The 27,582-nt window shown below is 42.4% G+C and overlaps 1 protein-coding gene across 4 annotated transcripts; it reads left to right on the forward strand.

Annotated features, from left to right (window-relative positions):
• Positions 1 to 1,962: 1,962 nt before the first annotated feature.
• On the forward strand, positions 1,963 to 26,855 carry usp7 (ubiquitin specific peptidase 7 (herpes virus-associated)). Of its 4 annotated transcripts, none has more exons than XM_005943593.3 (31): positions 1,963 to 3,092; positions 6,811 to 6,915; positions 7,565 to 7,763; positions 9,679 to 9,817; positions 10,032 to 10,120; positions 10,246 to 10,354; positions 11,073 to 11,203; positions 11,359 to 11,413; positions 11,548 to 11,628; positions 11,972 to 12,062; positions 12,183 to 12,265; positions 12,599 to 12,708; positions 13,410 to 13,566; positions 14,227 to 14,371; positions 14,562 to 14,692; positions 16,026 to 16,160; positions 16,623 to 16,724; positions 17,185 to 17,290; positions 18,009 to 18,101; positions 18,225 to 18,292; positions 18,537 to 18,637; positions 19,002 to 19,155; positions 19,360 to 19,427; positions 20,396 to 20,504; positions 21,375 to 21,452; positions 21,545 to 21,645; positions 22,243 to 22,342; positions 22,691 to 22,810; positions 22,907 to 22,978; positions 23,094 to 23,184; positions 24,853 to 26,855. In XM_005943593.3, exons 1-31 carry the CDS (start codon positions 3,005 to 3,007, stop codon positions 24,957 to 24,959), a joined length of 3,318 nt encoding a protein of 1,105 aa, XP_005943655.1. In that variant the 5' UTR covers positions 1,963 to 3,004; the 3' UTR covers positions 24,960 to 26,855. The 4 variants fall into 4 exon arrangements, with proteins under 4 accessions (XP_005943655.1, XP_014195998.1, XP_014195999.1 ...); XM_014340512.2 differs by having other exon boundaries at positions 1,964 to 3,092; positions 13,410 to 13,587; XM_014340513.2 differs by having other exon boundaries at positions 1,964 to 3,092; positions 13,410 to 13,587; positions 20,402 to 20,504.
• Positions 26,856 to 27,582: the final 727 nt, after the last annotated feature.

Consider the following 27,582-nt stretch of genomic DNA (forward strand, 5'->3'; position numbering starts at 1 on the left):
GGCATAACTTACAGACTTATAATATATGAACTGCTGCATTGTAAGTATATTAAAAATATATACGTCAACAACAAAAAATAGACTTTTCTAAACCCATGAGCGTTCAAGTTCATTAGACGAAGCTGAGTGTAGGACTGACATATGTCCACTAGATGGCGCCATGTCATGAAACTCTTCTTCAGACCTGCTGCTCTGAGAAGAACCAGCTACATGAAAAAAAAAAGAATGTACGATTAGTGGAACCCGTATTGTCCCACACAGTTATATATGCATTAAAAGTATTGTTGCTTTTTGACAATGTTCTTGACAATGTAATAGTTTGTAATATATGTTGGTTGAGTACATCAGGAGGACATATTAGATTGACGACAGAAGACAAAGTTAAAGAGCCAAGGCTGAGGGGGTTTGGGATGCCTTGGATAGAAGATGTTGGAGGAAAAGAGAAAAACCTCAGAGAAGATTTGTGGATGTTGTGAAGGATGATATGCAGAAGGTTGGTGCATATCATATCTGTCACAACGGAAGATGGGTGGAGGAGAATGATGGGGGTTACAGGTGAGATGGAGCCCCCTAAAGCAAGCAGCCAAAAGAAGAAGAAGAAAAAGATACTTGTTAATAGTAAAATCTGGAAATTAATCCAAAATGTGCATTTAAAATGCACAAAAAACAACCACAAAATGTGGTTGTTTTTAAAGTGCTTTATAAATAAAGTTGATGATGATGATGATGATTTACTTTATTAACGCGTTCCTGACCAGGCAGGCGATCAGCTCTTAAGTAAATAACATGGTCTTAGAGCAGGAGGGCAGCAGTTTTACTATAGTATTGTATTTTCCAATTAGTTTTTGACTTTTCTTTTAAATTCAATTTAGTTCACGTCGGCTGATTTTCCTGTTTCAGTTTATTTTTTATTGTTTGAAAATGTTACGTTGTAGTTTAGTTTTTACTAGTTTCAGTGTTAGTTTTAGTCTTTTTTCATTACTATTGCATGAAGGGCAACTGCCAGGCACAACCTAGGAAAATCTGACTCATTTGACCCACTGTTGCAGGCATCAAGAGTCTGAATAAACAAAGAGTCTTTATTATTATTATTAGTAGTAGTATTGTTGTTGTTGTTATAATCAAACTATAAATTAAACCTCATTTTTTAAAATTTGATTTTAGTTACTTTCCTTCAAAAGTTTATTTTATACTTTTAGTTAACTAACATGTTTCACTGGAATCGAGTTTACTTTGGACTTCTTATTATAATAACCTTGGAAGGCAGTAGATTTTATTTGGTGGATATGATATTATATTCTAAATACATTGCGCAGTTGTTGTTTTTCCATTTCAGTTTTTTTTAATTGTCCTGTTTTAGTTAAATCTCGAGTAATATAGTGCATCCAAGCATGAAAGTGCACGCAAGTTCTTGAAAACCCAAGTCCATAAAGTTAACACACATGTTGAATGAAACTGATAACCAGGTAAACACACATTAAAATACAAAATTGAATAAATAAAATAACTGGCAATGACTCGAGCTGTCCATGGTGTGATATTAAAAGTTAATTTAACACAGCTGTGCAGGCACAATAGTTGGAAAATAAATATTCGTGTTCACTATAAAATAAAAGTCCCGCTTGTGTAAATGCGTTCCTGTCTTTAATGCCAGTGGAAACCACGTGGTTTTACAGTTTTATTGGCTGAATCATGTTGTGTTTCCATACAATGTTTCTGAAAGCACGGATTTTTTTTTAAGTAAATCTGTTCAGAACTGCTCAATGAAAACTTTTGGTTTTGTCACCTTGCTGGGTAAAACGTCTCACACACGCTATTACCACGTATTTACACAGTTTAGCCCCACAGCTCAGCGATTTCTCCCATTCAAATCAATGTCACGCCACGTACAGCCATTAAACCAATCCCACTCGTGTAATAATTGTCGTTAGCTCTTATATTTCCTCTCCCTTTAATACACACACGACCCGGCCTGTGTGATTTCGCGTGGATGGAGAAGCTGGCTCGGGGATGGGCCCGTGTTTGGATCTCCATGCGGATGTGACATTTCAGAGAAAAGCGCGACCGCCATTTTGAGATTTACCTCAGACATCACAAACCAAACGGGAGGAGCGGGTTGAGGGAGCCGCACAGCTCAGGCTAGCGTTGTATGACCGGGCACATTCTTCACGAGAAGCGAGGGGAATAGCTAGAAATGCAACGAGCTGCTGCAGCGTTTCGTCGTCTGTCGTGTTAGGGCGGTTTGGAGGATTTTGGTTTATGTCGGGCCGCGCAAACTCTCGTCTCCGTGAACTTCTAAATTAACGTTAACATCAGTGCTATTCCGTATTGGGAAGCTGGTTTGAATGGATAGCTTTTTCCTCCGCTCTCCCCCAGACGAGGGACAATCGGAGGAGCACACAGACTGGGGATATCGCAGGCAAAGTTGTTGAATGTGTGTGTGTATAGCAAATGAGCCTTTGTTTTCATTGTCGTACCTTTAATACCATTTGGCTGCCTAGTGTCAGGTAGCTTAGCGCTAGCTTGAAACAGGGTATTTGTACCTGACGGTGCAGGTCGTGCTCAGAGTTCTCTTATTGCCCCACATTTCCCGGGGTAGACCCGGATTGATTTAGCTAATTTCAGCGGGCCTCCGATTTCGGAGTCCCCCCGCCCTCCCCTAATTACATCCATCGCAACCCCTGCCGTCAACCAGCGACTCGCACCCACCAAAGGCGCCGAGATTGGGCGAATAGCGAGCAAATACGTCCGCGTTTCTCTACCCGCTCCCCCGCCGACCTCCCCTCCTCACTCCCCGGCGCTGACAGCGGACAAGGCCGAGTTTGCAACAGAGCAGGCCCGGCCGCCAAGGCTCGACCTGTCCCCACCTCCGCATCCCACTACACCTCACCAGCAGTCCAGAACCCGGTTCCCCACCGAGTCGACCCTGGACAAGGTCGAGGGCAACAGAGAAAACAGGGAACACCGCATCACACCTACAACAACAACACCGCCACCTGCCAACATGAACCACCATCACCACACGCAGCAGCAGCAGCAACAGAAAGCCGGCGAGCAGCAGCTCAGTGAACCGGAGGACATGGAGATGGAAGGTAAGTAATGGCCCCGAGTAAAGTGAACGGACTTTTTATTAATCTTTTTTTTTAACCAGGTTTGTGCCATAAGTTAACATTTGCACGAGAAATGCACGGAATTTTATCCGCATTAACTGAGCCCAACATCTCGGTAAACACGGAGGCCTGCAGCTAGCAGAGATAGCCGGTTGTTTTTTTTTTTTGCTGATTGTGCGTCCGATGCAGCATACTTGTATTCAGCTGACCTCATTTTGCGTTACAAGCAAACCGAGTCCTTAACGATCTTCGTTTGCTTGCAATATTCAGCTGTTTGCAGGTTTATCCAGAACCGGTGGCATTTTCCCCGCACATTGTCGCAGATTAGCCGCATAAATCATTCATTCTGATCGGCAACCGTATCTCCAAATAAACAGTTCATCGGCTTGTTGCTTCGAGATTGCCAAATCACCGCCGTCTAGAATCCGCTTGCACTCACAGAATTCTGGGCCCGATGCTTGTTGGTGGCCCAAGTGTTTGTAAACAGTCTGCTTAGTGTTGCAATTAACACGGATCCAACGCTAAGGTAAATTAATCTCTCTGCTCTGACTTGGCTGTGTGGGCTTTTGGGGTGATTTTGACAGCTATCGCTAGTTGCGTTCATCACTTCTCCCGCGAATAAAGTAGTGATATATATGTTTTTATTTTTTACTGATAACGTTAAACTTTAGTCTGTTAGTTGTTGTTCGACAAGTGACGTTGGTTCAGCCTCTAACAGTGAGAGCGTGTGCGTTAGCATCGTGTGATTGCTCGTACGTTAAATGCTGGTTTCTAAATGGCTAAAGAGATCGGTTGACCATTTGGGTAAAAATATGTTAGGTGTGTCTCCAAAGTTTGACATGTTACCATATTGTAACAGAGTATCTGCTTCACTAACATCCACTTTGCGCGTTACGCCTTGTAAAACGCGAAGAACGGTGCTAGCGCGGCTGCTAATATTGAGCTAGTCAATTAGCTCCAAGGCGCACCTCGTTACGTTCTTTCTCTAGCTAGCATGCTAGCTAGCTAGCCAACTAGTGCACGGAGGGGGTGTGTGGCGTTCCAAAATGGTGGCTTGTATTTTGCATCGTTAAGATTTTGCCTTTTGCCCGAGAGCCGGGCCTTGCATTTTTTTCTCCGAGCTTTTAGCTTGTGTCTAAATTTTATCTCACGGTTATAATTTAGCAGCTGAGGGTAAAACGATTCCTCTAACAGTAAATCTACATCAATAGCTGGTACTTCTTGACTCCAGCTAATGTTGGCTAATAAAGGCCTTGAGGTGAATCTGTGGCTAGTGTTTGCTAAGGTGGCTAACGGGAACGCAGATGCGTCAATCCTGTGTTAGCTAACACACTACATTTTTAGCTATCCCTGCTGAAATTATAACAATGTGGAACACCAAGCGTACATTATCCCGTTTTATGTTAATTTATATCCTGGTATTTAGTGTCGTTACGTGAAACGTGGAGCAACGCTGGCAAGTAACGGTAGTTGCCGCTGCGGTAAGCCAGGCCCGCACAGAGGCAGCGCGGGGATTTGCTGCTTCATTGTATGGAAGACCAAAAGGCATGGAGCTCGCCATTTTTAATGATCTGTTTTTTTTTTCTTGTTCTTTTTTTTTCGTTTTTGGGGTTCAGTTTGGAGTCCGAGGCGGTCATTTAAGCAGTCTGCACACACAACACCAGCATTACCAGCATTTTTATTAAGTTTACAATGATGTCAACTTGGGGCTGAGTATGGACCAGTGGGCACTTTCACTGCGTCATTCAGACCTTTTAGTTTTACTATGTTTTCACACGCTTTTGCTTGTTATTTGGGAGCACGTATTATACAAATGACCTTAAGCAGTTACATGCATGCTGTGGAGTAAATAAAGAAATGACCAGGCACAACATTTGCATTGTTTGATGATTCATTGTAACACTAATCACTAGTAGCAGGTGCATTTAGCGGACTTCCCCACCCCCTCTCCTATCATACCTTATCCTTAGGTGCACTGAAGCCTTACAAGGACAGTGAAGACAAGTTGACATAACAAACTGCTCACTTTTTCTGGTGCTTCTGACTTCTCTCAGAAGCAACACACACACACACACACACACACTCCATTTCCGATATGGTATGAGGCGCCATGCAGTTGCAGCCCCACCATCACTCATTTGGCAAAGCTAAATCATTTTGCCTCTTTTTGTGTTTTTGTTTTTTTGTGTGTCTCCGCACTCTAATTTAAAAGCAGGGCTGTTGTTGTCACATGGTTGGCCAAGCTTTTATATGGGTCCCTCTAAAAATTAATGTTGAACAATCTTAATGCCTTTATATTCAAAAGGTTCTAAGAAATACAAGACTAAGGGGTACAATTGGCACCTTGGTGAGGACTTAGTATTGTTTATGGGCATTTAGGGCCAGTTTGCTCAAAGTACAGGAACACAGCTTAGTGTGGCCTGATGCAGCAAACTGCATTGTAGCCTCCTAGTGCCAAGTCACTGTAACAAGATCAACCATGCAGTTATAACCTTTTTGGTGTGGGTTAACCACACATCTGGAGTGTTTTTTCCGTTTGCTCAGCATAAAGTTTGTATATTAGAGGAGAAGATTGAGTGTGATTATTGACAAACTTTCATTTGCTACTTTTAGTCCAAAGGATTTCAGCTTCATAAGATTAGAAAAGATTAGCATATTTTTTTTCTCTAAAAACTTTTCACTTGAGGGTTACTGCAGCTATAGTGAGACTTAAGCTAAATCACAGGGGTTCATTTTTATTCTCTTTATAGTTTAAGCCAGTCGGGGTAAGCTCTGCAGTCTTGCTCTTTGTGGATTTTTGTCCCATAAGTAAAACACCCAGCTCTTACTGTTGCAGTTTTTGGTGAACGATCCGTTAATAAATACATTTCAGCATAGGTTGACACAGTGGGCGGGACAAAAGGTTGTCATGGAGCTGACTGACGGAGCCCAATAGCATGGTGTAATCTGCTTGGGTAAATGAGGTCAGTCTCCTGGAGGATTCGGTCAGCAGCGTTACCTCTAGACCGACACAGAGGAGTGCCACACGCAAAACTTTGCGCGAGAGACGAGGTGACAAAGCAACCCATTTTGGGACATCACAGGATCCGGGCAGATTTCACTCACTCCTTGAAGTCGATTCAGTGCGCATCTGATTCCCTCATCGGCGTGTTTTGGTAAATTAGACTGTGTGTCGAGCTGCCGAGCTGGGATAATTATTGTCCCCTGTACGCGTTTGTTTTGTCTGAATGATGACTTGCTGCTTAATCCTGCATTGTATCCGTAATTACCCAGCCTACTGTTGGTGTCGCTGGGCCTTTGTTATGCTCATACACACGTATACACACTCACACATTCACTCTCTGTTGCTCTCACTGTCATACACAGACTGAGAAAGGAGGCTTAAAATCCCGTGTCAGCAGGGTTTTCCCATTAAAGTGAAGAAAAAAGTAAAAGAAGCATCCCCCACTATATATATATATATATATATATAGATATATAGATATATAGATATATAGATATAGATATATATAGATATAGATAGAGGGATTTTCGATTGCACGTTCCTGACCTTTTGACACCTGCAAGTTGGGAATGCAGAGTTTTCAGCCACATTTACCCCAAGTAAAGAGAAAAAAAAAGGGGGTGTCTAACATGTTAATCTATCCAGGAACGCCATATCCATGCAGTCTTATTATGTTGCTTATCTCTCCCTGTGTAGCTGGGGATACAGATGATCCTCCAAGAATCCCCGCCAACCCAGTGATCAATGGTAACGTGGCCATGGCAGACGGACACAACAATACAGAGGAGGACATGGAGGATGGTGAGGATTATGTGCACCTCTGCAAACGCTTTAGTTTCTTTGAAGCTTTTCGAGTAGAAGAAACTGTAGGTCGTCTGGTTGAAATTACACCTGAAGTTAATGTCTTTATATGTAGTAACTCAAATGCTGACAGCTTGTCAGTGGGAAAACATAAAGACTCTTGTCCATGTTATTTATTGGCAGTGTATGAATTAAATTTAAACGGTATTTTGTCTAACTTAATGTAATTGTAAGCTCTCTTACTTCTGCCAGTTTTCAGAAGTTGTTTGAAGTAACTTGTAATTATGTCTTTTACATTCTTTAGCGTGAGTTAACCATAACTTATGAGGTTAATAAAAATCAAATGGTGCCGCAGCACTGTGCTGCACCACTGTTGCATCATAGTGGGCAGTTTAGGCTAACCCCTGCTCGACTGCAGCAACCGTCTACTGCCAAAACATGTGGGGTGGAACTCTGTCTCGAATTTCTGTTGTCGGATTGCAGGTGTCCTGGAATAATGACAGTTCTGACCCCAATTATTTGGATCACTGGGCAAATAAAGTAGAAGTGCTGTATTGAATTAAAAGTTCTCAGTGAATCGGAGGGAATCTGTTACACACCAAATCTTCTCCTCCCCCTCTTAACGCGTCACCCTCCCGTCTTCTCACAGACACTAGCTGGCGGTCGGAGGCGACCTTCCGGTTCGTGGTGGAGCGCTTCAGCCGCCTGAGCGAGTCAGTGCTCAGCCCGTCCTGCTTTGTCCGGAACCTTCCCTGGAAGATAATGGTGATGCCGCGCTTCTATCCTGACCGACCACACCAGAAGAGCGTGGGCTTCTTCCTGCAGTGTAATGCAGAGTCAGATTCCACGTACGTAAGAGGGATTTGGGATGTGGGCCTTTTGATATAAGCTGTGATTATCAACTCACTTTATGCTCTCTTGGAAATTCTGCTGCTTTGAAAGTTGCAGTAGGTTTTTCTACTGTAAGTCGGGATCAGTGGTGCTGTGAAGAACTTCCTGCAGATGTTTTATCCACTACACCGCTTCGAGGGATGTAGTTTACCTAGAGCCCCGAATTGAGATGTGCCAAAGCTGCAGTAAAAACTCTCAAGTATCTCATGTGATATATGATGTTCTGAGTGAATGAAGTGAAAGTGAGGATTTAGTGTGTAGCCAGGAGGCCTGACGCACAGTGGTTGTGGTCGTCTCTGGTACCTGGCAGGACCGCAGCAGCTCGGCGCAGTTATCCCATACTGTGAGACTGCAGTGGAAATGCTTTTTATTGCTGTTTTGTAAAATGCAGCTGCTAATGGGAAAACATATTTGTTAAGACTGCACACAGTCAAGTTTGGAGCTGGTGAAATTGGATTAGAACTGGATTTATGTTTTTAATTTAGTGAAAGGTAAAGAGGCAATCCTGCTGCATCGTTTCTGTGCTTTTCGACGTCCTATTAGACAGTCAAAGCTTCTTCCATAGTTTTTCAGCGGCATCTTTCTCTTTCCCAGTTTGCTTAATAGCTGGGACTAGCAAAGCTCTGGTATTTAATGTTAACTTAACTACACAATTAGACCAATTTTAAATACTCTGCTCTTTTTCTTCACTCGTGTCCTATACAGAAGGATACCTGCCAGAGCAGCAGGCAGCCCGCTGTTTGAAGGTTTACACCTATGACATCTTTGTTGTTTTTTTTACTGGTGTTGTCAAAATACTTTAAAACATCAGAGCAAATTATTCCTCAAGAAAAAGACGCAGGTTTTGCTCCATTTCACTGTCTGTGTTATAGCTGCAAAAATCCAAACAACATGGCGCAATCATAACTGCTCCTGTAGGTGCATTGATGTAAAGGGGGGCTTGCTTTGATTACTGGAGCACAGTTGGATTGGGAACCTTCTTTCATCATTGCCACACAGTGGTTGTTGAATTATTGTTATCGAGTCGTCGAGACGATTCACATTCGCTGATCGTGGCAGGCTAAAGCCTTCACCACTTTCCCGTCGCTCCCTGTGTGAAGTAGCAGGAGTTGAAACCTGCACAGCTTTCGTGCTCCGACATTACAGCCCAGCCGTCCTGTGTTGCGGTTGGGTATTGCTGCATTAACGGGGTCACAGCTGCTGGTTTTAACCACTGCTCTGGTGGCAACCCAGCTTTTGTTTTCTGTGCCGCTCTTGAGACAAACAGCTGCCAGTTCCCACAATGAAATATCATTTTTCACAATCGAATGTCACTTTTTTTTGCCCTTTTCTTTTTTTTTTTTGTGCAACTCAGCTGCGTAACTTCATTTAGAAAATGTGCTGTCAGCCCTATTTCCCTGGTGGGGGTTGTTGTTTTTAAATACCCTTGTGTGTTTGGGTTTATATTTTCTCTTAATATATCTTTGGTGTGTAAACTGAAAGCTGTGGGAGGGCACAGATGTAAATGTGAGGCTTATAGATTGATTCAGTTTGTAATGCCACTCTGAGAGATGCATAGATGCTGTTGGTGATTTGGGTATATCTTGGTTAATGGTGTGGAAGGATGTAAAATTAGCATCTGATGCTTTATCCTGTTACCGTGCACAACACTGTTTTATGTTTTTCAGTAGCTGAAGTGGAACAGTGTTGGATGGCTTACTTGGCTCATAAGTTTGCACAGGTTGCTGGTCCTGCTCTCCTATGTTTTAACGTCGTAGCCTACGCAGTCTTCTAAATGTGCCGATTTCAGTGCCGCCAAAATGTTCCTGAGGAAATAATACAACTTTTAAACAGTTCTTTAGTTATTCAGGTGTCGTGTCTTTGGTGTTTCAGGTCATGGTCTTGCCACGCACAGGCCATGCTAAAGATCATTAACCACAAAGACGACGAGAAGTCATTCAGCCGCAGGATCAGTCACCTGTTCTTCCACAAAGAGAACGATTGGGGTTTCTCCAACTTTATGTCCTGGAGTGTAAGTACACAAACCTGTCAGAAATTAATGTACTGTTACTTTTGTCAAAGAAACAGTGGAATATTTTTGCTGTGAGTGTTGGTGGGGTTCTTTTTTTCTTCTCGCTCAGCAGTTACCACTTTGTTAACCTTTTGTTTGGGCCTGGTTGTATTCTTTCATTACTACAAATTGCTATTCTTAAAAAGATTAACTGTTTCGCAATGATGCATTTCAGGATGTGACCGATCCAGAGAGGGGCTTCATCGACGACGACAAAGTTACATTCGAAGTCTACGTCCAGGCGGATGCCCCACACGGAGTGGCGTATGTTGTGTTCTATTTGAGTCGTTTATTTTTGTCTTTATAAACTATTTCCCATGTGCATTTTCTCTGTTCTGTTCAGGGTTTATGATTTATAACTAACTGAAGTTTTTCGTCTCTGTAACCAGCTGGGATTCAAAGAAACACACAGGCTATGTTGGACTTAAGAACCAAGGAGCGACCTGCTACATGAACAGCCTGCTACAGACACTCTTCTTCACCAACCAGCTACGACGGGTAAGGTTTTGTTTTGTGGCTTCTAATGACTGTGTGTGGCTGTTTTTCTTATCTGTTATAGGGTTCTTAACATAATAGATTTGATTATTTAAAATACCTTTAAACCCCCTGATTCTCAGCACCACTTTCAATACGGTCATAAAGCTTTAAATTTTTCATCCAAGTAAGAATAAGCAGGTTGTAATGTGACATGAGGCACACAAAGCTCTTAATTCTTGATATAGTAGTTCCACCTTTCAGGTGCTTGGTTAAATGAGTGGATCTTGTATATCGGCTTTCTTGTGTTTATTTCCCCCAAATGCGAAATATTTCCAATAGACACGACTGCTGTTTTCTTTAGCCAACAAGCTCAGTTGTTAAGCTCTGCACTTGCCAACTTCCTACTGCCAAGAAAATGCTACTGACCCAGGGCGAATGACCCTGGTGGAAATGAGCATTGAAACAGTTTCAAATATCGTCGTCTACATATTGAAAAATATATATATTTTTATGACATGCATATTTATTTATTTGTAACGTTCTACTATAGTTGCTGCTTTTGTTTCATTGCTCCCATGCTGGCTCTTTTAATTCTACGATCAAAGTGCTTTTTGAAATTTTCCAGTAGCATATCTGGAGTTTAAATATAGTAAATGTTTTCACAAAAATAGTCCAGTCAGCTTAAGATGATTAGTTTTATATAAAAGTTGTAATCCTGGAGCATCCTTATCCTTCCCAGGCGGTCTACATGATGCCCACAGAAGGAGATGACTCCTCTAAGAGCGTCCCCCTGGCACTGCAGAGGGTTTTCTACGAGCTGCAACACAGCGACAAACCGGTTGGCACCAAGAAGCTCACGAAGTCCTTTGGGTAAGTTAGGACTTGCTTAGAATATTATATGTGTTGTAAGCAAAACTATTAGATCCTTGCATGCTTGACATGTGGCTCAACCATCAGAATTTCACAATAAGCGTTGTGACGGTTGGTTGTATTCTCTCACTTGGTGTTTGTGTTTTTACGTGCAGGTGGGAAACACTAGATAGCTTCATGCAACATGATGTGCAGGAGCTGTGCAGAGTGGTGAGTTTCCTATACACGTTTAAAAAGGTCCTGTATGCACGGTGAACAACAGCTGACAGTATTTACTGTTTGTGTGTGTGTGTGTGTGTGTGTGTGTGTGCGTGTGCGTGCGTGTGTGTGTGCGCGCACTGCAGCTCCTGGACAACGTAGAGAACAAAATGAAAGGCACTTGTGTTGAGGGAACAATCCCAAAGCTCTTCAGAGGAAAGATGGTGGTATGTCATCTCTCTTTCTCCGTCTCTTCCTCCTCTTAGCTGACTCGCCCTTTTAGTTATGGTCATATTTTGCATATCTTTTGTACAATATTGTTCCTATGAGGGGAAATTTATAGTGTTTATTTTGCTCAGTAATGTCTCTGCAGCACGTCTCGCACAGTAGATTCTGTAAACACAGCGACATGATGTAGGCTAACACAGCACAGGATGTAGCCTGGAACAAGGCCAGTTTAAGAATAGACTGAGGGTAAATCAAGACGTGACCCGATGAGAAATAATGTTTCTGACTCGCCTCTCATATCGTATAGTCTGACTCTGCGTGTGTGTGTGTGTCACTCTGCAGTCATATATCCAGTGTAAGCATGTGGACTACAGGTCCGAGCGGATAGAGGACTACTATGACATCCAGCTTAGCATAAAAGGAAAGAAGAACAGTGAGTAGCATAAATGTGGTGTTTTATTGATCAGTGGCACATTTGTCCTGCATGATCATGATTTTCACACACACATATCAAAGCGGCGATTTTCTAAATATAATCTTTGCTTCTTTCCAGTCTTTGAGTCATTCAAAGATTATGTGGCAACCGAGCAGTTAGATGGAGACAACAAATATGACGCAGGAGAACACGGGCTGCAGGTGAAGTATTTCTGCAATTTGTGGGCTCTTGTTGCTTTCATGCTGTTGGTATTGAAGCAAAGTGGACTAAAATTTTAGTTTTTATGTCATTGTGAAAAAATATTTGGTGTTCCAAAAATTAGACGTGTTCAAATGGATCAGTAGGTTTCCGGTTTTTCTTGCCAAGCTACAGAAATATGTAGCTCTAAAAATAAGATCTGGAGCTTGTTTACCTGCCTTGTTTTGATATGGTTTAAATGAGCAGCCTAAAGCTGAAAGGGTTTATAATGGCAGGATTAATGTCAATGGGATGTCCTCACCAGATGTCTGACTCATTTTTGTTTTGCGTCGCAGGAAGCAGAAAAGGGAGTGAAGTTCCTCACCTTCCCTCCGATCCTCCATCTGCAGCTGATGAGGTTCATGTACGATCCACAGACCGACCAAAACATCAAGATCAATGACAGGTAAGGAAAAAACAAGCTGATGCTTTAAAAATAGTTTTTGAAGTAAGGTTACTTGTGAATTACTGTGCAGAACGCACCCTGATCACTCCCCGTCACACAATGAGACGGTAACTGTGCTGCTCGAATGTAATTTTAGAGAAGGTCTGCTCCATTGTAGCATAGGTTAAAGGAGGAATGTCACTTGAGCTTTACACTCGTGAAAAACTTGCCCTGACCTCGCTTATTCAGACGGTGAGAAAGGAAGCAAGATTGTTTTCTGTGCCATCGATCTGTGTACAGTTAATGGTGTTAAAAATAAAATCCAGCAGAAATAATGTGACACTTGTAGCAAACGCTACCATTTAGAAGTGCTAACTTTCTGCTGTGCCATTTCGATGAGCTCTGACTCATCCTTGTGATGATGCTACAGCCAACTGGCATCCTGAGGGCTTTGTATACGTACATGGAGACACAGGTGTGGGTGTGGAATGACAGTAGTTTTGAATATGCTCAAGTTTACGCTTGATTTCTTCCATTTTTATGCTACTTTTTGGCTGATATTTGACCCTTTTTGTATTAATCTACACATTGTTTTTTTCACATTATTTGTTTTTTATTTCTACCTTTCCATTTTTTTAAATACTGCTGCTTACCTCATCCTTTTTTTTTTCCTTCTCAATTTCTTTGTCTCTAACGCCTCGCCATCTTTCTGTGCTCATTAGATTTGAGTTTCCAGACCAGTTACCTCTGGACGAGTTCCTCCAGAAGCCAGACTCAAAGGACCCAGCCAACTACATCCTCCACGCTGTGCTAGTCCACAGCGGGGACAACCATGGCGGTCACTACGTCGTCTATCTTAACCCCAAAGGAGACGGCAAAGTGAGTGTCAAGGATCCAATAGTGAGAACAATTTTTTTTCTGCACTTTTCACCAAAAATGCTCAAATGTACAAAAAAACAAAAATGAGTTTATGTTATGGAGGAATTCAGAGCTATGTTATCTTGGCTCTTGACCTTAAGTGTTTATTAATTACATACAGCTGCATGCATTAAGATTCAAGGGTTGAGAGTCAGAATAAGTGCCTCCCAGGTCTGCAGTGATTATTATACTGAAAATGACAGAACACACAAGCTTCCTGACAGGTGAGACGATATCACCTAATGTAAGAAAAGGGATGTTTCACAATTTAGATGTTTAGTGGAATAAACGCTGTCAGAAAAGATGTGTTAGTGTAAAGAGTCGGATGTAAACACGAGCTCTCAGCTCAGACTCTTAATCTCATACTCATCGAGTAAACCCCTCTGATATACACACATCAGTGTGATGTTACTTTAATTCTGCATTTAGGTTTGTGTGACAATGATTGTCTTAAGTGCTCTCTGGTTTTTCTCTTTTTTCCCCTCCACTCCAATCCTTGGTGGTTGCCCCACCCCTATCTCGCCTCTGCTCCTCATCCTCCTCTGGCTTCCTCATCTCTGGCTGGGACCCCATCCTGCAATCACCATCTGTCTCCGTCTATCATTCTGTCTCTTTCTGCAGTGGTGCAAGTTTGATGATGACGTAGTGTCACGATGCACCAAGGAGGAGGCCATAGAACACAACTACGGCGGGCACGACGATGACCTCTCCGTCCGCCACTGCACCAACGCGTACATGTTGGTCTACATCCGTGAGTCCAAGCTCAGTAAGTAAACATCCGCCCTTCTTCACTCGTCATTTAAAAAAACATCGGTATGAGAAACTTTCCCAGCAACACATGAAGGGTTCCTCTGAGCTGATGAGTGCAAATAAAATTCCTGTTTCACATGGAGGTGACTGTAGTGAATAATACTGTTGTACTAAATTATCACTTCTGCCGTTTTACCCACACTCAGGCGAGGTGCTCCAGCCGATGACCGACGTGGACATCCCCCAGCAACTGGTGGAGCGTCTGCAGGAGGAGAAGAGGGTGGAGGCACAGAAGAGGAAGGAACGCCAAGAGGCTCACCTCTACATGCAGGTCCAGGTAGGGAATCGGAGGTTATTTAAGCGCTCTGTGGTGCTTTGATACTTTGCGATCAAAATACTTGGGTGGCTGAATAATTTAGTATACAGCACATGAGAAACCTACAGTGTAGGAAGTACAGGAGAAAATTGAAGCTGTGTTTGTGGATTTCAGGTAGAGCCACATTTGTGTCGAAACACCACACCTAGCAGCTTGTGCCGTTTTACGCCATCATACTGTAATCTGGATGGTTTGGTGTTTATTGCTTAAAGTGTGTAAAGGTGCAGGACTTCGTACGGTACTTCTCGGATTATTTATTCATATTAATCAGTGTATTTGTTCTGTTGAAGCTCGAACTTGAACCCAATAAAGTCGACCTCCATAAGAGGCCTGACAGAAACGGCTTAGTTCGTGAGAAGCTATGCAAAGTATAACATCGTGCACCTTTAGACGGGGCAGATATGTTTCATAGGTGGATGAATGCTGAATTTCAGTGCGATAAGAATGAACTGTTTTGCCTTTTTGAAAACGAGTAATGACGTTTAGACATTTATGTTGGATCGGATCGTCGGGCTAACGACGGGCCGGAAAACGGAAGCTTCTTCTTTCTGTCAAGCAAAGTGTTCGAGTGTTTTGTTGGACTCGGTGTAACCTACAAGCGGCACGCACAACTGCAGGTCTTCTCGCTCTGGTTTGGCGGTCTCTGTGTGGTTGAGATGGGGAGAAGAGCAGTCAGTGATAATGAGGAAATGGCTTGTTAAATGATAAAGGTTTACCCTTTTCAGCACTGACTTACTTACTTGTTCGAGTATTAAGGCAGCACAAAGGCTAATTACGCTCATTATTTTCCTCTGAAGAGGTGATAAGCGTAACATTTAAAGGCTGTAATGAGGCTGTGTGAAACTTTGCTTTGCACTTTGCCTGTAAGCCATCAGAACTGACACCTCATTGAAAGTCTTAGCAGTGGAGCACCCCTCTAAACAGAAAGCTCTACATAATTATTATTTCTTGTGTGTGTGTGTGTGTGTGTGTGTGTGTGTGTGTGTGTGTGTGTGAGCGAGTGCGTGCGTGCGTGCGTGAGTGAGTGCGTGCGTGTGTGTGTGTGTGTGTGACAAGCAGATTGCTTAGACAAAAGCTTAAAAGACTTTTGATGCTGTTAGCTACTGACTGCTGCAGTGAAATGTCACCACCAGTGTGGATACAAAGAATGAAGCTCTTGCTTTGTCGAGATCTAGAGATAACTTGGGTGTGGGGGAGTGAGTTTTCATTGCATGAAGTCTTTAGTTTCTTATTTTTCACACTTTGGTTCTTGGTCCAGTTATACTAATTGTTTTTCTTTTCCTTCTCTGGGCAGATGGTGACCGAGGACCAGTTTTGCGGTCATCAGGGCAACGACATGTACGACGAGGAGAAAGTGAAGTACACGGTCTTCAAGGTCCTGAAGAGCTCCACGCTGCAAGAGTTTGTCCAGAACCTCTCCCAGACCATGGTGAGGCATCTGTGGGACTGTATGCTCTTTGATGGTGATGGATATTTGGATGAAATTTCTAACTTTTTTTTTTTTTTAATTAAAGAATAAAATAAACCATTTAAGATTAACTGCGAAGAGTTTTAGTTTGTAGATTTCAAGATGCATGAAATGTTTAGTCAGTAAACTTATCTTTCATCAAAGTAACTTGTGCTCGGTGGAAGTTTAATATTTGTGAAAGAAACCGCATTCACGCACATGCTGTGTCTCAGGTTCACGCTCGGACCCCAGGCTGAAAGAGAGGGCTTGTTAGCTTGTCAACAGTGCGGAGCACACATGTACACACACTTGCTTAAATTCTGGCTCCCTGCGGTTGATCAGTAAATACCAGTTGGAAATTTTAGTCTTGATGTCTTTTTCTCAACACGTTTCTGCTTTTCCCACATCTTATACGCAAATTGAAACTGTATTGATGTGCCGCAGGGTTTTCCACAGGACCAGATGAGGCTCTGGCCCATGCAGGCCCGTAGCAACGGAACCAAGCGACCTGCCATGCTCGACTACGAGGCCGATTGCAACAAGTCGGTAGGTGTTTGCACCTGTGGCACACATCTTCAAAAATTCCTGTATGCTTTAGCCAGTTTTTTTTGCATTAAAATAATGAAAGAAAGCTGCCAGTGAACCAGAACAACTGTGCTAAGATCAGTTCAAAAATATGCAGGATTTAGAGCACGGGTTCTAGAAGGAACTATCACTCCCTGAATTATTTTTTTTATGAATCATTATCTAAATTGAGTTTACTTTGAATCCCTGGATAACTACTCCATGTATAGAATCACCTGTCAAATCTCTCTCTTTTTAAAAAAATTAATTAAATAAAAAAAATCCTCAGTTTGTTTACAAGTCTTTTTTTTCTTTACAAGTTTTCCGTATAATGCAACAGTTTTATGTCACTTTAATTCCTGGGACCACTCCTGAGTTTATGACTCAGTTAAATGTAACATAAGAAACTTTTTTTAAAGATTGGAACATTTTTGTGTTTCAGATGATCGACTTGAGTGACAATGAGAACCCCTGGACAATATTTTTGGAGACTGTAGATCCAGAGATGGCAGCCAGTGGGGCCACGTTACCCAAGTTTGATAAAGACCGTAAGTTCTCCATCCATCGGCGCTCATCATCAGACTTTGAGTCTTAGCACTTTCTTTTCTCTAAACTTTTAAAATATCATTTTTGTAGAAAACATGTTCTTCAGGTGTCAGTCTCTGATTCCACTTACATAGCTGCCTGCGTTGGTACCGTGTAGATAAGAATAATCGACACAATGCCTTAGAGGTCACAGTCATAAACGTAGAGTACTAGTTACTCAGTAACATAGTTACTGATCGGTTTGAATGTTGATGGGTTTGTTCTGAGTGTTTATGATTATTAACACTGTGTTTAGCTGCTGATTAAAGGCTCTGGCATGCTACTGTTTGTAGTGCGATGTTGTAGCTGCCTGCTGCCACTTGGGGTCAACGTCAGAGACATGCGAGGAAAACGCAAATGTAGTTTAATTGGCCCTGCTGTGAAAAAAACAACTTTCTTAGTAGAACTAAGTGAACCCGAAGGTTAAAAATACTAGAACTGCAAACGCTTGGACGTATCTCTTTGTTTCTCAGTTCGCTCAATCTTTCCCTTTGCATAGCTGGAGAACTGCACCAACAGACACAAATGCAGAACCATAAGTGGTGTTTTGTGCTTTGTTTAGTGTTTCAGTTGAACAATATTTATGCAAATTGAAGCTATACTGCTCCTCAACCACTTCTTTGGCAGGCGTGTTGTATAGCTGCTGATTTCACCTTGCCCTGTTTTGTTTTTCTCTTCTAGATGATGTCATGTTGTTCTTGAAGATGTATGACCCCAAAACCAGAAGCTTAAATTATTGTGGACATATCTACACACCTATATCCTGCAAAATAAGTAAGCGTGACTCTGTTATAACCTCAGTACCCTGTCATAAGGTGCAGTGTGTGAATTCTTCGTCTGCAGTGAACGTAAAGATTTTGAGATTTTTCTTTGCTTCTCTTTTTTCCCTCTAACCAGGAGACCTGCTGCCAGTCATGTGTGAGAGAGCAGGATTTCAGCAGGAAACTAGCCTTATCCTCTATGAGGTGATCTATTCTGTGACGCCCAGTCGCTGACACACTCCTGTCTTTTTCTCACTTGCTCCCTCACACTCTCACATTCTCAGGCTCCTCTATCTGGCACAGAAGCTGTGTTAGGCTCTCATGTGCACACTTGCACTCTGTCATATGTAGGCCTTGGTACATACATACATCTGCCACAAAAATAAATACTCTCTTGCACTTAGCAGATAAATTGACTGCATAACCCCCGATGCTTGGTGTGTTACAGGAAGTAAAGCCCAATCTAACAGAGCGGATACAGGACTATGATGTCTCTCTGGACAAGGCCCTGGACGAGCTCATGGACGGGGACATCATTGTCTTCCAGAAGTAAGTTGTTTTGGGGGGTTTTGGCACTTGTGCTTTGAGAAATCTGCCAAATTGATATCTTGGTGCGTTTCACATTGGGAGCTTTGCCAGATTATAAGAACTTCCCGAGGTCGACACGCTTCAAGTTGCCTTCGTTTTAAATGTCTCTCTTTGATGACGCTCTGGTTGAGAAACTGTTGCAGAACTTGTTAGCTTTACTTGTTATGTCTGTGCCCTCATTTACTTCTTGACCTGCGCTTTCTGTCCTTGACCTCTACCTTCACTTCACTCACACTTCCCTCTGTCACACTGATCTCTGTTTTCCCGTCATTACAACACAACCCGTACCTCAAACTGTCTTTCCAACCTTTCTCCAACACCACAGGGACGACCCAGAGAACGACAGCAGCGAGCTGCCTACGGCCAAGGACTACTTCCGGGATCTCTACCACCGGGTGGACGTCATTTTCTGCGACAAGACCATCCACAACGACCCCGGCTTTGTGGTCACACTGTCGAACCGCATGAACTATTTTCAGGTACGATCGGTTGAGGTTCTTTGGATGAATATTGATTAACTCTTATTATTTTTTTTAAAATACTCATGTGAAGCTGCCGAGTCATTATACAAAGACTGATTTTTATTTTTTGCTGCCCCCCCCCTCCACCTGCTAGCATTAAATTTGATTGACAGGTGAAATCTGACAGGCCCGTCATGAACTGTCTGTTTTTGTGTTTGTCAGGTGGCTAAGACTGTAGCGCAGAGGTTGAACACAGATCCCATGCTACTGCAGTTCTTCAAGTCACAGGGGTAGGAGGCTTGTCTCATCCACACACACACACACACACACACACACTGCATTCTTCGTAAATGTAGTAACAATAACAGTGCATAATAGTGATTGTCGTTCTTTCTTTTTTCTTCTTAAGCCGTTGTTCTCACTGTAAGCCAAAATATGGCCTTTATAGTCAGGAAAAATGCAGTTAAGGGCTTTGAAACAACACTGAACATGAAGTCAACTACAAGGGAGAGCACTTTAGTTCTTGCTTTGCACATAACTGAGTAATTATGCTTTTGCTGTAGCGTAATTATCCCTTTTTTGTGGTTTTGACAAAAAAAAAGGTTATACTAAACAAAGGCTTTTCCTGCATAGAGGGACTGTGACAAAATGTTTCTGACCGGTTTCGTTATTTTTGGTGTTTTATTTACTGAAGCGTGTTATGCTGCTTCTTAATCTGATGGTCAGAAAGAATAGGAAACCACATGGATTTGGGCCAAATAACTGACTCATCACCTTCACTGTACGTAGATCGATCTCGCCGACGTGCGTAGTCATCTCCCAGAAGGCTCATTTGGAGCCAGGAAAATCTGCTAAAGACGGCCTGTCGTTTAATGAATAATGCAGTGTTGTTTCAAGGCTGTTTTTTCCTAAATAACTCAAAATCCTGTCATTCTGTTTGACATGTAGAAAGGAACGTGTAGACCGCGTTTGAATAGTGTTGTGACTCGTAGCTTTTGTCAGGTTTGCCTTTGATTTGATTACTTGCAGTTGTCAGTAGAAATGTTGCATAACCTGTCCCCCCTCCACCTGTCTTCTGTTGTTTTTCCTCCTACTCTTCCCTCTCCCTCTGTGCTTCTTTTTTTTCGTCTTGCTCTGCTGTTCACCTCCACCTCTGCTTCTTTGCTTCTTTTCCTCCCACTTTTCTTTCTCTTCTCCTTCCACCCTTCTTCCCTCCCCTTTGTTGTCCTCCCCCCCTGCCTGGTGGTGTGGTGGCCAGGTACAGGGACGGTCCAGGGAATCCTCTCAGACACAACTATGAGGGAACGCTGCGGGACCTGCTGCAATTCTTCAAGCCTCGGCAGCCCAAGAAACTCTACTACCAGCAGGTAGGACTGGTTTGTCTACTTTTTCTGTCAGGATTTCAAGTTTGTCTTTGTTCTCTCTTTCGAGTAAGATAACTGCTGTTTCCCCTGAAAAGGAGCTCAGTGTTTCATAGTGCCGGTAATAATTCTGGTAATCTTAAATGTCTTTTTGTCTTTCCTCCGTTATAAAATATAAAATGCTGTCTGATAGAAAACCAAGTCATTGGGGTAAAAATGTTTTCTGACTACCTGAACTTTTAACACACAAACGGTTGTGAGAAAGTTTTTATTTATTTCAAATCTTTCCTGCAAACCAGGAACGAGTTACATCCTCAGGTGGATGGCTTATCTCAGTGTCTTGTTCATGAGCGACAGGGATTTGTATCTTCATCTACGTCCCTACTCTCACCTACGTCACGAGCTTTGGGTAGTGACCAAAAGAATTAGATCATAGATACAAAAGGCAGAATTTGCTTTCTCTGAAGGTTGGCTAATTTCTCCCTGAGAGAAAGGGTGAGGGGTTCAGCTATTTGAAAGGGACCGGGTATAGAGCCGCTGCTCCTCCATGTTGAAAGGAGCTAGTTGAGGTGGTTCGGGCATCTGACTGTGATGTCTGCTGGTTGAGGTGTTCATGTTACCCTGGCCCCAGGATAGACGCACGACACATGGGGGAGACCACATTTCTCAACTGGCCTGGGAACGCTTTTGAGTTCCCCTGGATGAGCTGGAGGAGGTGGCTGGGGGAGAGGGAGGTCTTGGTTTCTCTGCTTAGGCTGCTGGCCCAGTGACCCGGCCCCAGATTAGCAGAAGAAAATCGAAGGCCACATCCTACGAGTCCACAAAAGGAGTAACTTTGTTTTTATCTCTCTCTTTTTCTCTATTATGTATTCTCAGTTAAAGATGAAGATAACAGACTTTGAGAACAGGAGGAGTTTTAAATCCATATGGCTCAACAGCCAGTTCAGAGAGGAGGTACGACACTCAAAAAAACCCAAAAAGCTTTACATAAGGAAAAATGTTTCTGTGATTCAACCATAGACATGAAACTGTTTCTTGTGTTGCAGGAGATTACTCTTTACCCTGACAAGCACGGCTGTGTGCGGGACCTTTTGGAAGAATGTAAAAAGGCTGTGGAGCTGTCTGAAAATGGCTCTGAGAAGCTCAGGTATCCATCTGTGTTTGGCTTGCTTGTCTTCCTCTCAGTGGTTGCAATCAGAACTTTTTGACAGCTGCTCCAGCTGTTCTGCCGTACGGGGAGCTTGCATCTGATGGTAAACTGAGTTAAAATTAAAAAATCGAGCACACTATGGTCTGCTTTAGCTTTTTGAACATTATCTTTGACACTGGGCAAATCACTAGAGATTGAGTGCTTGTTGTTGTGGCCTAGACTGTCTGTAGTGAAGTTTATCACTTTAGTTTTCCACTCATCTTGATCCAGGTAACATTTTGGCTTTTGTTTAACCCCTTTGATTTGTTTTTTTAATCTAATCCTAACCACGTGCGAAATGTGTGCTGCTTCTCCTTTTTTTTTAAAACACTTTTCACAAAATTATAGTCTGACAATTACAACCCTCACAGCAACCGCGGCCTGCACAGCCCCATTTCATTCTGTAAACCTGCTCTCTGTGACTGCACTGGCACCTTTCCCTTTAGTTTGGTTGAATTTCTTGTTTTCCCTGGTGTGATGTCAGAATCAGATTTTGCTGCATTTGAGAAGCTCCTGCAGAGCGTTAATGCCTCCTCCCTCCTTCTCCCTCTGCAGGCTGTTAGAGATAGTAAGCTATAAAATCATCGGAGTTCACCAGGAGGACGAGCTGCTAGAATGTTTATCTCCTGCTGCCAGCCGCACCTTCAGAATAGAGGTGAGTGTTTATGCGAGGCGTTGCCTGTGCAGCGCGTTTCACCGTGTCGTTTATTTTATGTTAGCCGCTTAACTTCCACTTAACACGCCGTCAGGCCGACACTGTATTTTTGCCCTCACAGCCAGTCAGTTAACAGTAGAAGTATTACTTCTTCATGCTTGTTAAAGGTTAAATACCAAGCTTCTGGCTCAGTTTTCTCTGTAGCTCTTGCGTCATTACAGCGCTTTAAAAACTTTGACCACCAGGTGTCGGTAAAAACAGTGTGTTTATTTTTACATTTTATAGTCAGTGGTTTGATCTGAGCTTATTTTTTTCCTTCATCTCTCTTGTGCTGCTTGGCTTTTTCAGGAGATTCCTTTGGACCAGGTGGACTTGGATAAGGACACTGAAATGCTAATCCCTGTTGCTCACTTCCATAAGGAGGTCTTTGGCACCTTTGGGATTCCCTTCTTGCTCAAGATCAGACAGGTGTGTGTTTTTTGTTTACTTGTACCACATAATGTGGGGATTATTATTTATTTTATTTCTTCTTGACTCACTGCCATCCCATTCTCCTCTGTGCAGGGTGAGTCGTTTCGGGAGGTGATGAGGAGGATCCAGACCATGCTGGACATCCAGGAGAAAGAGTTTGAGAAGGTAGGTCGTCGTTGGTTTGCTTCTTCTTAAACAGCGTTCTCCTGATGCTGAAATAATTAAAGTGTTAACAAGGGGGGTAGTTAACCACCAGATGTCTGTCTCTGTGTGTTTTCAGTTCAAGTTTGCAATTGTGATGATGGGTCGGCATCAGTACATCAATGAGGATGAGTACGAGGTCAACCTGAAGGACTTTGAACCACAGCCAGGTATTTACTGCCTGCGGCGCTACTGGGAGCGATACCAGTGTAACTGCTGCTGATACTGATACTGCACCGATTGAACGACACCAGGCTAGAGCCAAACACAAAAATAAAACAAAAGCATGAAACTGTGACAGTGCCTCGTCATGCACCACTTCAATGTCACGGCTGCTCATATTTATACAAGTTTATCCACCTAATAATGAACTTTAAAGACCTTTTATGTACACTCACTGGCCACCTTGTTAGGTACACCTTGTGTTAGTACTGGGTCGGATCTGCTTTTGCCATCAGAGTTGTCGTCATTCTTTATGGCACAGATTCAACAAGGTGCTAGAGATATTCCTCAGATACATTGACATGACAGCTTCACACAGCTGCTGCAGATTTATGGGCTGCACATCCGTGATGTGAATCTCCCGTTCCACCACATCCCAAAGGTGCTCTACTGGACTGAGATCTGGTGACTGTGGGAGTTATTTGAGTAAAGTGAACTCATCGTCACATTCAATAAAGTAGTTCGAGGTGATTTGAGTTTTGTGACATAATTTGCTGTCCTGCTGGAAGTAGCCATTAGAGACGAGTGCATGGTTATAAACATGGTCGGCAGCAATACTTGGCGAGGCTGTGGTGTTTAAATGATGCTAATTTGGTATTAATATCCCCCACACCACTAAACCCCCACCAACAGCCTGAAGTGTAGATAAAAGGCAGAATGGATCCATGCTTTCATTCTGTTTTTGCCACATTATACCATCTGAATGTCACAGCAGAAATCAACTTCAGACAAGACGGTTTGATCTTTTGTGGTCCAAATTTTGCAAACCTTTACAAATTGTAGTCTCAGTTTCCTGTTCTTGGCTGACAGGAGTGCCATCTGGGCTGGTCTTCTGCTGCTGTAGCCCATGTGTTTCAGGCTATGACAATCAGAGATGCTCTTCTGTAACCTTGGATGTAACGAGTGCTTATTTGAGAGAGAACTGCTTCCCTGTTTACTTTTTCGGACCGTCCTCTGTAAACCCCAGCGATGGTTGTGTGGGAAAATCCCACCAAATCAACAGTTTCTGAAGCACTCAGTCTGAAACCAACAACCATGCTACATTTTCTTCCCTGATTTTGAATTTGAACCTCAGCAGGTCACCTTCACCATGTCTGCATGGCAAAATGCACTGAGTTGCTGTCATGTGATTGACTGATTAGATCTGTTTGTGTGTGTGTGTGAGTGTGTGTGTGTGTGTGTGCGTGTGTGAGAACAAACAGTTACACAGGTGTACCTAACAAAGCGGCTGGCATGTGTATTTCTAGTATTTACCACACTGCCTTTCTAGTGATTCCTTTACAAGTGTGACACGGCACCTCTGGTGTTTTGTTCACTGCAGCAGTGATTGGTTCTTATTTGTAATGTAACTGCATCAAAATGGCCAAAAGCTCCCCTGCAGTCGATAGTTTTGATGTGTGTAGCCCAACCCAGTCACCAGAATCATTAAAACTGGACTTTATTTTCTTCATGTTCCTAATATTGGCCGGTGTGTCAGCGACACCCAAGATTAATGTCGATGTCACGCGGGCTACAGAAATACTCCCACTGCTCCTGTTACTGTTCATGTGATTTCTGTACTGCAGGTGGCGCTGTCACTTCTCCTAATGGCCTCTCTGATGTGTCCTCCTGTGCAGGTAACATGTCCCACCCGCGCCCCTGGCTAGGGTTGGATCATTTCAACAAAGCTCCAAAGAGAGGTCGCTACACCTACCTGGAGAAAGCAATCAAGATCCACAACTAAAGCAGCCCCCACCCCCACCTTCTCCCCTGGTCCTCCTCATCCTTACCTGCTCCGCCTTCATCCCTACCTACTTTAACAAACCATAACCACAGACTGTAACCAACAACCGTGTGTGTGTGTGTGATTGTGAGAAAGACTGAGAGAGAGTGTGTGTGTTCATCACTTCACCCCGCCTGGACACCTCTACAGCTCTACACCGGCACTATGTCTTCAGTGATTGGGATCTTGCTGCAGCTGATGGATTATTCAACCACAAAATAAACCGCACCAACCACTGACTGTTTATTTTGTTGTACATTTTATTTCTTTTCCCTTTTTCCCCCCTTTTTTAAAAATCGTCTCCCTCCACGTTTGAGGCTGTTCGGTTATTTTTTCTGGCTTGTCTGCCTGTTGACTGCTTTTTGTTGCCTGTTCAGAAATGGGAGACGTGTAATTGGATTTTATGGTTTAAAAAAAAAATTAGGAGGAATCACGACACAGTATAGCATATATAATATGTATGCTATATATAAATATTTTCATATATAAATATGAACTTCTAGGCTTAGTTTTCACTTCCACCTCATTTACAGCTTTTTTTTTTTTCCCCTTCACAATTTTTGGGGGGTCGTTTTTAAATAAAGTTGTTCAAAGGGGCGTCACACTGCTGTGCGCAGAGGTCAATGAGTGTGCTGTTTGGAGGACTGACTTGCAGAAATGATGGAGACATGCAGTCGTTTTAAAATTATTAATAATTTTTGCAAAAGCAGCTGCGGGCTGGCGTCCACCCTGAAGTTCTCTGGTTTGCTCTTATGATGAGGTTTCCTTATATTTTCTGCTCCCATCCCTATAGAGCAACAAAAATCAGTATTTCCAAGTTTACGCTCAAGTTCTCTTTTCCACTTAGTTTGGTTGGAGGAAAAAATTAATTTTTTTTGTCTCTTTCTGCAAACCTTGTATTATTAAAAACAAAAAAATCTGCAAAACAGAATCTGTTTAAAATAAATGGGGAAAAATACGATTTGTCTGTATTTCCTCTTGAACGTTGGAAATTAATCTTAGAAGTTTCTCAGGTCTGGCAAAAGTACTTTTTTTTTCTGATTGTGAGTTGCTAGGTAACATTCACACACACACAGACACGCACAGATATGTGTTACCTCCCTGATGACTTCCTTTTTAGTTTTTTGGGGGGTTGCTAAAGGTTTGTCCCCCTGTCCTCTCAGTCATTCCTCTTGTAAAACACACACACACACACATATACACAAGCTGCAACCTCTCTTCTTTCTTGATTGAATCTGTCGCCCCCTGGTGGTTGGGAGCAGTAACTGCGCTGTGCTTGGTAGGGAGCTGCAGACACTTAGAGCCCCACTGGTTTGAGGATTGTTTGGAGACAAAAAACCAGCATTGTAAGAAACACTTTAAGCCCTATGAATTTCTTTTTTCCTTTGTTAATTTCAGGTTTTGTTTTCTTCTTTCTTTTAAAGCACAGATGGAATGCACCCCTAATAGCGCATAGCTGGCTCTGTACAGACAACATTTAAGAATTGTATATTTAAAAATATGAACGTGTAAAATTTAAGAGAAACACACGCCTTTGTTGTTGGGTACAGAAGGAGCCAGGTGTTCATATTTCTTGTGTGTAGGTTTCTTTTTTGTTCGTTTGTTTTGCGTTCCTGATGTACCATTGACAGGTTTTTCCCCCTCTGTTACATTTGGATTGTTTTTCTTTTAAAAACTAACTGCATTGGTTTGTCTTGTTAAGAAGTGCAGTACAGAGATGACCTGCAGAATCACACCTTAATTTGATCTTTTCCACTTTAAAATCCTCAGTGTAGCAGCAGTGTACGACAACTATTCCTGTATATTGCCTTTTTGCTGGAAAATGTATGTTGAATAAAAATTTTCTATAAAAACAAATAGACGCACCGCTGCTGCTTATCCGTGCCAGTGTGCGACCTGCGATTCCCGGTATTTGCCAAAAAATTACTGCAGAAATTTAAGCTGTTATAAATGACTTGTTGACCTCAAATCTGTCAAAAAATAGCTATATCATATATCACGAAGAATATCAAGTAATGTAGAGCCAGAAATGACAAGTGACTTTTACATATCCTGTATTTATCTCGGTAAAAAGTGTCGTTAACATTTAAAAGTGTTTTTCAAGAACGATCTAGCCAAGAGGGCAGCAGAAATTGTAAAATAAATAAATAAATAACCTCACACTTCTATGAACTTACTTGAAGTGACCAAAAAGAACTGGACTGATGACAATATGAGTACAATCACCCAAAGTCATAAAGATACTTCAAAAATAGGTAATTTCTTTATTTAGGAAAGGCGACTGCAACACAGATTAATACTCACTTATCATTCACGCACACATCACATCCCACAAGAATCATCCCCACCAGACTCACATCACTCATCTGACATTAAACTGCCCACCTTACTAACTGGATGATGTCACAAGATGGTGGGCTGGCTCAAAATAATAGAAGGTTGAATATTAAATGAACAGTATATTAACTTATATAAATTTACAAACACCTGTATCAGAACTCAAATAGAATTATCCGAACTTAGGGGCCTTTTATACAGGTAAGCAGGTGTGTCTTTGGATAATGGCAAGTATTATGTATGACAT

The sequence above is a fragment of the Haplochromis burtoni genome, unplaced genomic scaffold, assembly GCF_018398535.1.
Source record: "Haplochromis burtoni strain Fernald_Lab_line unplaced genomic scaffold, NCSU_Asbu1 Contig_379, whole genome shotgun sequence".
NCBI lineage: Eukaryota > Metazoa > Chordata > Actinopteri > Cichliformes > Cichlidae > Haplochromis > Haplochromis burtoni.